This window comes from Tupaia chinensis, unplaced genomic scaffold, assembly GCF_000334495.1.
Source record: "Tupaia chinensis unplaced genomic scaffold, TupChi_1.0 Scaffold000578_2, whole genome shotgun sequence".
NCBI classification, from domain to species: domain Eukaryota; kingdom Metazoa; phylum Chordata; class Mammalia; order Scandentia; family Tupaiidae; genus Tupaia; species Tupaia belangeri.
The window spans coordinates 3761097-3773247 of NW_006160094.1; the positions used below are offsets into that span (position 1 = coordinate 3761097).

The 12151-nt window shown below is 44.9% G+C and overlaps 1 protein-coding gene across 24 annotated transcripts in view; it reads right to left on the reverse strand.

Moving 5' to 3' along the window:
* PARD3 (par-3 family cell polarity regulator) overlaps positions 1–12151 on the reverse strand; it is a 611947-nt gene that overhangs the window by 316095 nt on the left and 283701 nt on the right. For all 24 annotated transcript variants that reach the window (XM_006158308.2, XM_006158309.2, XM_014591497.1 and 21 more), the window contains 2 exons: positions 2686–2811; positions 1229–1599 (listed from right to left, as the gene is read on the reverse strand). In XM_006158308.2, the coding sequence (XP_006158370.1) occupies positions 1229–1599; positions 2686–2811 (497 nt within the window). The remainder of the gene's footprint in view (positions 1–1228; positions 1600–2685; positions 2812–12151) is intronic.

Below are 12151 nucleotides of genomic sequence, written 5' to 3' on the forward strand. Positions count from 1 at the left end.
CCCCCAGGGGGGATGGTCATGCCTCAATCCCTCTCCTCCATTCTCCTCTCGGGATCTTGGGCACGCACTCACACGCGCCTGGTGTGAGTTTAAGACACCAGGGCCGGGATGCGAACCACGGTTGACTACATGGGAGTCCAGCGACATAGCCATTACTCTAACTGCTGGTTCCCAGGATGATACCATTTTGAAAGACGTGATTTAAAAATACATCAAAATGCTCAGCTAAAACTTATGAGGGACAGAGAGCCTGCACCGCAGGGCCTGGCCTCTGGCTGGAGTCAAGCTGTGGGGAGGAAGCGGGGAGGAGTGTGTCCCGCCTGCACAGAGGGAGGCACCGCCATGGGGAGGTGTCTTGAATGGGTGAACTGACACTAGGAGGAGGGAGAACCGTGATCCCCATCACGATCCCCACATCACCCTAAGAACAGGAAGCACTGGAAGAGCAGGAGTCAGGGAGCCCCGCCGGGCTCCTCCAGGAGCTCCCTGGAACCACTGCGGCCTGCAGGCCCTGGTTCCCCCCACTGCCCCCGACCACTGACGCCGTGTTCCACTGTGAGGGCTGGACTGGGGCAGCAAGTAGGTCGACTGTCAGCCACCTCTTCACTATGTTCAGGGCTCGGAGCAGCGTCCTGATGCCATTTCCATCTGTTATCAGAGATTTTGCTGTAGGGTAAATTCTGCCTGCCTCTCAGAAACCAGTATTTTAGGGTTTTTGTTTTGTTTTGTTTGTTTGGTTTTATAATAACTTTGCTAGAGGGCAGCTACACTCATGATAGAGAAGCAGAGAAAGACAGAGAGGGAGATGAGGAGCCTCCAGCCCCCCACCACCCCGCCACGACGGGAGTGGCCCGCTGCAATCCCTTCTCTGTTTTCCCTTCCTTTAGGGATTCTGGGCACACACGCTCACACACCCAGTGTGTTTCTCAAGGTACCGAGTCCAGGACGTGAACCACACAATTGGTCATGTGGGATCTGGCCACCTTCACTGCCATGTCACAGACCAGCCCTAAATGCTTATTCTCTACACTTTCACACTTAATTTCTATATAGCAAAATGAATCAGAAAAACATAAAACCACAATCTCAAATACAATACAAAGCCAGATGCTTCTTAAGATACGTCTTCACATCAACTCCTGCCCCTGACAATGGGATAAAGAGAAAGTTGCTTTTGGCTAGTAGGCTGGCTTAAAGTTCCCAGCGACAAAAACACAACAGGTCCTACCTTTCTTAAGCTGGATGTTAAGCCTCTTGCCTATTTTTTTGGTGTTGTACCCACTGCTGACATTCGTACTCAGTACATTCTGTGGGGCTGGCGGTGGCTTTCCGGAGGGGTGTGTGCTGTGAGGTAGTCGGGGGTGAGCGTCCTGCGGCTCGGGCTGGTGGGCTGGCCGGGGAGCTCTTTGCAGGGCAGGGAGCCCAGGGCCGAGCACGCTCCGGCTGTCAACATACTGGCTGTCAGGGCTGAAGCGGCTGGAATAGTAATTGTTCTTCTCGCTCTGGGACAGTTGCTCATACTGCTCTTTATTTGCCGCAGGAACCACATGGAACCAAATGATGGGTGTACGCATGGCTTGGCGAAACATATGTTGTGCTCTGGGTTTGAGAAAGAACGGAAAATTAGCAAATGAAGACTGGCAGACCTGGAGATATTATGAGCTTAATTAAGTATACTAATTAAGCAATAAGAACTGACAGACTGTTGAAATCAAAAAGCAAAATTCTAATAACCCATTCATCAATCAGGTTTGCAAGCTCAGATAGAAGCATAGCTGTGTCTCCAAATATAAAGGTCTCAGGCACTAAAGAAAACTAGCAAAATTATCTACAACTAACATACTGTGTGTGCAAGTTCAAGTCATTAAACTACAGTTTCAAGGACAATACCGGTATTATACTTTCAGTATTAATAAAGATCCAATGCAATCTTCTCTATTTTACTTCTTGTAAAAATCATATTTTCTTAAAAAAGGACCACACAATTTTCAAAGAAATGAATGCTCTATAAATATGCTTAGAAAAATACAGAAAGCGACTATTCATTACTCCTATCAGCAAAATTAGTTCACGCATCAGTGCAAGCAAAACTGTTGAGTGCATCTATCTGGACGTGGTGGCTATAATGTCACAGTGATGGATGCCAATGCCACCAGTGACCAGCCAGAGAAGGGGCTCTACCTCTCACTGATGCCCGCTCCAGTGTCACCAAAGTTTGTAAGAGTCCAGCTCGCTCCTGCCTTGCCAATGTATTCTTTATTTGAACAAGAGCTCGAATCTAGACAAAGGATATCTGAGTACAACAAAACAATGGCGGCTCGGCGGAGCCTTCTGTTTACTTGGACCAAGAGACATCATACGCAACAGCAGTTGGAAATGAGGTTTAAAGTATAATAACAATCAATGCACTGGTCAGGTTTCCAAAGGGTGAGAAACAGCAAGCACAATGAGGCTACACTGGGCTGGAACCTGTGAAGATGAGCTCCAGCAGCCCAGGGGCGTTGGGAAGTAGGGCCTAATCGTAGTGACTGCCTGGAGTCTGGCTCTCTGTATCTTTACACGTTAGATAATGGCAAACACCCTGCTACAGGACAGAGACCACGGACCGGCTGTCTGGAACATTTCAATGGACTGCGGCCTGCCAGGCCCCAGGCAGGTGGGGACAGGCCGTCAGCACACACTTACTGTTCGAATCTTCTATTTCGGAGGTCGCCATCATTAATCCTGACAATGCAATCATTCTCATGAAAAAGGTTTTCTTGTTCAGCTTTACCACCTTTCTCCAACCGTTTTACTAATAACCCCAGGGTTCTGGAACATTAAGAATGCAAATGATTACACATGTAATATCTCCAGCACGCACAAGGCCCCACTGCATTAGAGCTGTATTATATTTACAAAGGCTTCCTTGTCAAGGGGCATATTAAATCGCTCTTAAAACATTTTAAAATAACACCAAGACAAAAATCACGGCAGTTTAAATGAACTGTAGAAATGGGTCCTTGCAAAGATACGAGAAATAATTTTCAGGCTCACGGTTACGTTCCTGAAGCGAACTGTACACTAGCCCGATGCTTCACGCTGCTCTAACACTCGCCTGGCGGTGCAGGGCGTGGGTGAGCGTGGAGCTGTGAGTGGCTGGGACGCCTTTCTGCTCTAAGCAGCTAGAACATGGCTGACTGTAACCTCTGTCTTCCCACGAGGGGCAGGGGATGAGGGCAGGCTGATTTCATATTGTATGTAGGCTTGAGGAGAGTAATAGGGAGGAAGGGGTCAGAGACAAGAGCGCTTCCACGCTAGCTATCTGAATTTGATAGCGCCTGATATTCTGAATTTCAAAACTTACTAAGTCTCTCAAAAGTTAGTAATTTGTTATATTTTCGATTGATGAAAGACAAGAGGAAGAGAGAAATTCCAAGAATCTGGTTGTCATTCGGCCCTTCCATACGTGAACTAAACCCCAGGGTGAAAAAGAAGTTTAAATGAGCTTTTAGAGATCCATATAGAGAAAAAAAGTTAAAATTACTAGCGTGCTTGCTCCGGAGTACTAACTTTATAACTCACAAGCTATGCTGGACACCCTGGGACCAACGGCAAACTCTCACTGAGGATACAGTAGAAGGAACAGGATGGGTGTTAGTATTGGCTTGGTGGCTGGCATGACTTCTGTATCCTGGTCATGTCAAAACCCATACGTGGGGGCCAGCAGATGGTATAGTAGTTAAGGGCGCTGGACTCCCACATGGCCGACTGCGGTTTAAGTTTCAGATGACTCGGCTTGCTTTCTCATTTCTCTTTCTCTCTCTCTCTCTCTCTGTCTCTCTGGTCAAAAGAAACAAAAAGAAAAAAAGGAAAAGGAAAAGGAAAAGGAAAAGGAAAAGGAAAAGGAAAAGGAAAAGGAAGAAAAACTAATAATTCTTTAAGGAAAAAAAAATAAAACCTATATGTGACTTTATATCTGGCACTTCCAAAGTTTGCATTTTCTTCTATAATCCTAATAAAGAGACAAAAAAATGCCTCCATAGATATACATGATTTAGAATCCTGTACAATATAAAACCAAAGACACCACGATTTCTAAAAGCCTCTACATGTTGTCCAGTAGATGTTCACCTAGATGTTCTGGCCAGCCACAGACATGCATTCTAATAGAAGCAGCTTCCTGGGTAAACGCACACGTTCACTGTGGTGCCTGTCCTATGACCCACTGTCCCCTCCTGTCGTACATGGACCCTTTGCCGACCACTGCGTCGACAACTCCTGAGACGTGGCCACACCTGCTCCAGTATGCAGCCGGAGGTCAGGTCTCGGTAGAAGCTAGCAGAAGGAAGGACTGAGCTTAGCTGAGGCAAATGAATCTCATATTTCTAGTGAGATTTTTTGTAAAATAGAATAAAAACAAACAGAATTTATATCCGGAGCCCTTTTCACATGAAGGTATCAATTATGCTAAAGATAGGATTGAACTGAAATGAATGGCATGGAAGCAAAAGGCTCATTTCACTTTCTGCTTGGCAGTCTAACTTTTGTTTATTTCATGAATATTTACAGTCACTGATTAACAGCATTCTAATTTATAGAATTAAATATAAAAAAATAATGAGAGGGTGGTATATTTATGTTGCCTTGACTTTCATAATGTTACCAGTTAAGGATCAGCACTATTAGAATATGTCTAAAAGTATTAGTGATTGGTGGAAGGAAAAAAAAAAAAAAAAAGAGTGCTGTGTCAGCAATTTCTAGTTACTTATTAACAAATATTGGACTTAAATACATACATAGTTAGCTCTCTCTGCTTGGCCAGCCACAGTGGCAGGGCAGTAACACAACCCTCCACAATGCAGATGGCATGTGGGAAAGCCCAGGGTCGGGGTCCTGAGGGCTCCCAGTGCATGCCAGCAGTATGTGTGTGCCTGAGGACCTGGCTGGCCGAGGCTTGGGGAAAACTGTCTGGAACACTACAGAGGGTGCCCTCCCACCTCTTTTGCTCTGTCTCCCAAATCTCATGGAATTAATAAACAAATACATTCTCAAAACTTATTTGGAGTCAGCCCTGTGGCCTGGTGGTTAAGGGAGTCAGATCCCACAGGGCTGAGTGTATAGTTCAAACTCTGGCCTCAGTGGCTTGAAAACCAGCTGGATGTGTGTGCCTGGGGGCCCCAAATCCTGCTAGGATGAAGACAGGGAGGAGAAGGGAGTGCAGTGTGGCCATGCCCCATTGCAGGGTGCTCTCTCCCCCTCCCCCATTTCTGTCTCTCTCTGGCAAGTGCGCATGCCCTCAAGCAATTAAAAAAAAAATTCCCTCAACTCAACAGTAGGAAGAAAGTCCATTGATTTAGCTGAACACCCAACTTAATTGTCTCTATCCAAATTTGGAAGGGAAAGATGCAAAGATATGCCACACCGATGATTAACTCGTCATTTAAGTGCCATCACGCCGAGTCCCTCTGCACGGGCTTCCCTGTTGAAGTTAGATTCTGCCTGTGAGAAGTATTCTCTACCAGAGGAACCAAATGATTAGGCTATACCTATGATATCAATGAACAGGAAAGAGGAATACAAGAAATCAAGTTCAATACAGTTACTCACTGGCATGCCCTGGGATCTGGAGAGAACTTGGCCACTGCACACTCGAAGCAGCCCTGTGAAAGTACAGCTTACAGAAAAGAAGCCTTGGTCCCGGGCAGCTAATCCCACCATGACAGGAGCTGCACGCCTGTGGCTGGGACACGCCCGAGAGTCTGTGTGTTTACGCCTAGAAAAGCGCATACTTTCAGTTCCTGCGATGAAAAATGTGTCCTACTATGACTCACTCTAGCTATTTAACTGGATTTTATAATTAGTAAAGTCATAAGCTATTTCTCTTGATGGCTAGAACATTTTTGTAATCTAAAGTAATTAATAATTCATATGTTTTTATGTATTCTGAGATGTTTCGTGTAATATAAAATAGCCTAGAAATTTTTAGAAACTACATGTGTTTAGTGGAAATTACCTAGCAGTAAAGTAAAACTTGTTTAAATATATAAATCTGGGGGGAGTCAGTAGGGGGCATGGTTGTTACAGGCGCTGGACTCCACATGGCCAACTGTGGTTGGAGTCCCAGATGTGGTGCCTTACTTTCCCACTTTCCCCTTTCTCTCTCTCTCTCTGGTCAAATTTAAAAAGTAATAACAACAACAAGAACAAATAAAATTAAATAAATAGTTCTTTTTTAAACTCCTTAATTATTATTATTGTTATTGTCCAGTTTGATCAGAGAGAGACAGAGGGATAGTGAGGAAGCAAGTGCCAGGTCCAGGACTCAAACTGCAGTCAGTCATGTGGGAGTCCAGCACCTTTAACCACCACACTGTCTGCTGGTCCCAAAATAAATCTTTAAAACAAATTTATAAATTTTTTATTTACAGCAAGAGGGACCATCGCCTTCCCAAAGCCAGAGACAGAGAAAGAGAGAGAATGCACCACTCCGTAGGGCATGGTCATGCCACAATCCCTTCTCCTCCATTTCTCACTGTCAAGATTTTGGGCACCCAAACACACATGCCAGCATGTGTTTCAAGCCTCTGGGGCTGCAATTTGAACTCTGCAGAGTCAACCGCATGGGATCCAGCTCCCTTAGCCACCAGGCCACAGGACCAGTCCCTAAAGTTAAAAATTTATCTCCATAGGTCCTTTGAAGATGTATCATAGTTTAACATAGCATAATTTAGAACGCTGTACTTCAATTTTACAAGTGACATCAACTATTTTTAGATAAATAGGTTAATGTATTTCTATTCACTAGATAAGCATTTCGTTTCTTAAAACTTACATTTTTTTCTCTTTTACTTTCTAGAATAATAATCCAACGTAAAGAAGCAGACCACATTTCATTTACGGAGTGGTGGTCTTTCTGTGTAAGTGCTCCCCTATGGCCAAAAGCATCAGGATTCCTAAAGTACACAGTACATGTACATTCTACATACATGTTACATGCCATGAATACATATATTACAGGGAACGTAACGGGAGCTTGTTGACCACAGCGTTGGCAACCACAACCGCCAGCAGTTATTCAGCCTCAGCATGGCTTTATTCAGTCCTAGAGAGGGAAGGCTGAGGGAGGGACAGCGGAGAGGAGGCCTTCTCCCTGATGACACCGCGAGTGATCAGGGAATCAGAACCGACGGAATTAAGGTGAAGTGAGCAGCCTGCTGATTTCCAAGCACTTGACCACACTATTAGAATCATTCTCTCAAAAAGAATGGATTAATTTAGAAGTAAAGTGGAACAATCTGCAAAATTATCTCATTTGCTCCACTAGGTGAACATGATTACAAAAGGAATGGAATGAACTATCAGACCAGAAAAAAAAAAGAGAAAAAAAAAAACTTCACAAGAAAACCGAACTGACAACAGCTTGACTGTGAGTGTAAAGACCCTCTGAAGGGAACTGAACACATAGATGCTCTTGCAGCTGCTTTCATTTTTCAGAAAACTGTGTGTGTAAGTGGCTGTTCCATACCTCCCTCTTTCGGATCCAAGCTATTCCAAAGAGTGCAATTAAAAGCAAATCTTAGGTATGTATCCTGCACACTCAACCAGCCCAGCCAGCAACTGGAACTTGCTGCGAGTAAGCAGGGATGGACCACCTCCGCTGTGTGGCCGCCAGGATGTTTTATCAGAGAAAGCGGTTCGAGCTCCTGAAGGGAGGACTACTTTGTCATGTCAATGAGCTGGGGAGGACAGCTTTTCTTCTCGGCAACTAGTATCAAAATGGTGATCTCACACCCATGTCACAAAAACTAAAAATGGAGGGAAGAGGGAAGAGGGACCAGAGTGAGCTCTGTTAGGGAATGATTCCAGGAGCAAAATCCCCCACACTGGCTGTCCTGCTGGACATCAGAGAACAGGCTGGGTCATTTACTAAGGGAAGGAACGGATTCCTGAAGAAATGAGTGTAGGGTTTAGGGGTATGCGAAACAAATCTCCTCCACCTCCCTTATGAGTCTTATATAAACCTCACTTGCCCTGTATGTTGTTAAAGCAAAAGGCTTTTTTTTCCTGGCCAATCTGAAACACTTCCAAATCTACTCCTCTGCCACCATTTCCAATACCCTTTGAAATATTTGAAAAAAGGAAAATGTTCCGTCCACTGTGTACAGATCCACTTCTGAACAACGTTCCTAAAACGAGGAGAATGTAATTACGTACATCTCTCAAGTCTCTCCATATAGGCTTTGAACAATGTTTCTTTAAAAAAAAAAAAGAAAGAAAAAATAGAAAAGAAAAAGGAAAGAAAGGAAAAAAGGAAGAAAGGCAGGGAGGAACGCAGGGCAGAGAGCGAGCCCCTGGAACGCCGTGTCTCTGTACATGACTTTGGATGCGTAATTAGAAATTTAACTGCTTAGATTATATTAAGGATTGCACCACTACATTTTTACAAGGTTCATTAGCTTAATTATACACTTAATTAAAACAAACTCAGTCACACATGTTAACATTTTCAATTCTAACTATAAATTACAACCAATGATAAAACAGAAAATAAGTAACAAATGTTTTATTGACATCTAAATTGGCTGAGTTAGTCTGAGTTTTGCGTTGATAATGTAAACTCCCACAACTGCCACCCAGCTGTATGGAAATGATCATAATTCATCTTAATAAAAGCTGACACAGTCTAAACACCACACTGCAGTGAGGCAGCGTATGAATGGGCAGAAGGGAGCCCATCAGCAAGAAATCCCCTCCTCCCTGAGCGCCAAACGTGAGGCCTGGACAGCACCTCCGAGGTCACTGAGAACCACAGGCACCCGGAGAGCAAACGCCAGCAGAAGAAAGCTCAAAAAAAAACTCCAAGTTAAAATAAAAAGCTTGATTTAAAAACAAAAAACAACTTTAGAGGATGAGATAAAGTAGGCCAAAAATAGGAAAATAAAAATGAAGAATCCCTTTAGATCACAGCAGACAGAATGGGCACCAAGTTAGTACACAGATAAAAAAAGGACTATTGAAATGTGAGACAGAACTTTTTCTCTCTAAAACAAATACATTCATTAGAGTCCTTTATTTTATTACATGAACTTGCAACTGAAAATGCAATGGAAAACTTGCGGGCCACAAAACGATTGATTCAGTGGATAAAGTTCAACTGAGTTTTTTTCCTAAAGTAATGAACCTTGAAGTCAAGAGTGTATTTATTCTGAGTGAGTTCCATAAAGTTCAAATTGACAGTAATTCTTCATTAACATATGTACCCAATTAACAAAACAAGCGTCTACTGGGATTCTCAAATTCATGACAGAACAGTGAGTCCTCCCTTAGACTCCTAACAGGAGGGAGAAGGGATGCCTTTCTTCCACTGTGTAGACGAATCATCACCTCCTAGACAACAGAACAGCCAGGAACACTGGAGGGAGTTACAGAAGGTAAGTACAAGGTAAATGTACCTCCCTCCTTAATCATCCTCATTACCTGGCCCTGCGGAGTAACTTGCTGTCCTAGTTAATTACTGTGTGGCCAAACAAAAATACCGAGACTGGCTGATGGATAAAAAACAGGGGTGTATTTGGCTCATTATTCTGGTGGTAGAAAGTCCAAAGGCGTGGGGCCAGCAAGGCAACATGGATGACAGTGCAGAGAGGAAGCCACGCTCAAGGAGAGGCAGAGGCAGAGGCATAGACAGAAAGAGAGGGAGAGAGAGAGAGAGAGAGAGAAAGGACGAGAGAGAGGGAGGGAGGGAGAGGAAACCGACCTCTACTTCCCTCCCCTCCCACACTCCAGCCTGCTGGTTGGTACCTGCCCCCACCAAAGGCAGGTCTTCCTCCTCAAGGTCTCACCCCCTCTAAATGCTGCTCCATTAGAAACCAAGTTTCCAGAACAAGAAACTTTGAGGGGAAAACCATTATCCAAGTCACAGTACTGGTGAAATGACTTACATAAATTTTCTTTTCTTTTTAGATTTTTGCTATAGGGCGCATGCACTCTCCAAACAGACAGAGACAGAAAGTGAGAAATCATCCCCCAAGGGGAAGGGTCACGCTGCCATCCCTTCTCCTCCACTCCCTTCTCGGGGTTTTGGGCATGTGCACATGTGCGTGACAACAGACTTAAGCCCCCAGGTCCAAGACTCAAACTGCATTCCACCACCTGCGAGTCCTGTGACATAAACTACGCCCTCTCCAGGTCCCCTTATGTCTGTTTCTTATTTAGACCATGTGAAAGTAACGAGAGTCCCACCTCTCAGACGCAGAGACTGAGAAAAACGGAAGTAGGCTGGCCCAAAGCCACACTTAGGAAGTCAGAGCCACATCCCTGGCAGGTACCCTGAGCCACTCTCACAGTCACTCTGCCACCCACATAGTGACGAGATGACTCAGGGCTGGGGGCTGGACAGCAGGAACGCAGCTGGGCCCACATGGGAAAGGTCCTGGTTCATGCCCAGGAACCTCCCTGAGCACCCCCGGGTACACATGCATGCCCGTGGCCCTGGCTGGCTGGGAGGGGGTGGATTGTGGTGGGAGGTCTCTGCTGGCACCACTTGCTGCCTTCTTTCTCATAGGGAGAAAAGGAGCTTCAAATGATGATGATGATGATGTGCTTTAGTATGTGGACAAGTCAATCCCTGACACAGAGGCACTCACTTTTCTAACTAGAAATTCTGGAAGGAAAATGAACATTCTGCTTTGGATGTGTGGTAAAGGAAAACGTGATTAAGACAGAGGTTAGATGAGCCAAAGGTTGTAAATAACAATAACTAAGCATGTAAGGCATAGTGGAAAGGAGGGCCAAGCTCAGTTTACTTTGTTTTTAAAATTTCATTGACTATCAAAATCGTACTTATTTGGACTAGCAGTTAAAGGCTATGTTGCTGAACTCCCATATAGTCAACCGCAGTTCGAGTCCTGGACCCGGCAGCTTAAACTCACGTGGGGTATGAGTGCGTGTGTGTGTGCCCAAGATCCCGAGAGAAGAATGGAGGAGAAGGGATTGAGGCGTGGCCATCCCCCCCCCGGGGGGGGAGGTGTCTCTCTGTCTCTGTCTTTCTGGTGAGCGCATGCGCCCTATAGCAAAAACCTCTCCAAAAATAAAAATGGTATTCATCTGCTGCAGGGTACTTCTCCATACATGAATACAAGGTCTAGTGGTCACACCAGGGCAGAACTCGCTCGTGGATGGTGAGGTCACACCATCCTAAGGTGTTCTCCTACGACTCTTGTAGACAAAGCAGTATATGAGGAGAAAATTACTCATTCAAAATGCAGAAAACCAAACATATTTCCATTTCAGTGATTTTCTGTAATATTTATTTTCTAATTAATCTCTATTAGGATGAAGTGCATATTTGTAGACTACAAATAATACACATAGAATATATATTTTCCACGGAGGCCCCTTTTCATTTCAACTCAAAAAGCTTAACTGTATAGCAATGACACTGTAACTGTGTAACAATATTTCTTTTGTGCTTAGATGGTGAAAAGAGAGGGAGAGAGAGAGAGAGAGAGAAAGGACGAGAGAGAGGGAGGGAGGGAGAGGAAACCGACCTCTACTTCCCTCCCCTCCCACACTCCAGCCTGCTGGTTGGTACCTGCCCCCACCAAAGGCAGGTCTTCCTCCTCAAGGTCTCACCCCCTCTAAATGCTGCTCCATTAGAAACCAAGTTTCCAGAACAAGAAACTTTGAGGGGAAAACCATTATCCAAGTCACAGTACTGGTGAAATGACTTACATAAATTTTCTTTTCTTTTTAGATTTTTGCTATAGGGCGCATGCACTCTCCAAACAGACAGAGACAGAAAGTGAGAAATCATCCCCCAAGGGGAAGGGTCACGCTGCCATCCCTTCTCCTCCACTCCCTTCTCGGGGTTTTGGGCATGTGCACATGTGCGTGACAACAGACTTAAGCCCCCAGGTCCAAGACTCAAACTGCATTCCACCACCTGCGAGTCCTGTGACATAAACTACGCCCTCTCCAGGTCCCCTTATGTCTGTTTCTTATTTAGACCATGTGAAAGTAACGAGAGTCCCACCTCTCAGACGCAGAGACTGAGAAAAACGGAAGTAGGCTGGCCCAAAGCCACACTTAGGAAGTCAGAGCCACATCCCTGGCAGGTACCCTGAGCCGCTCTCACAGTCACTCTGCCACCCACATCGTGACGAGATGA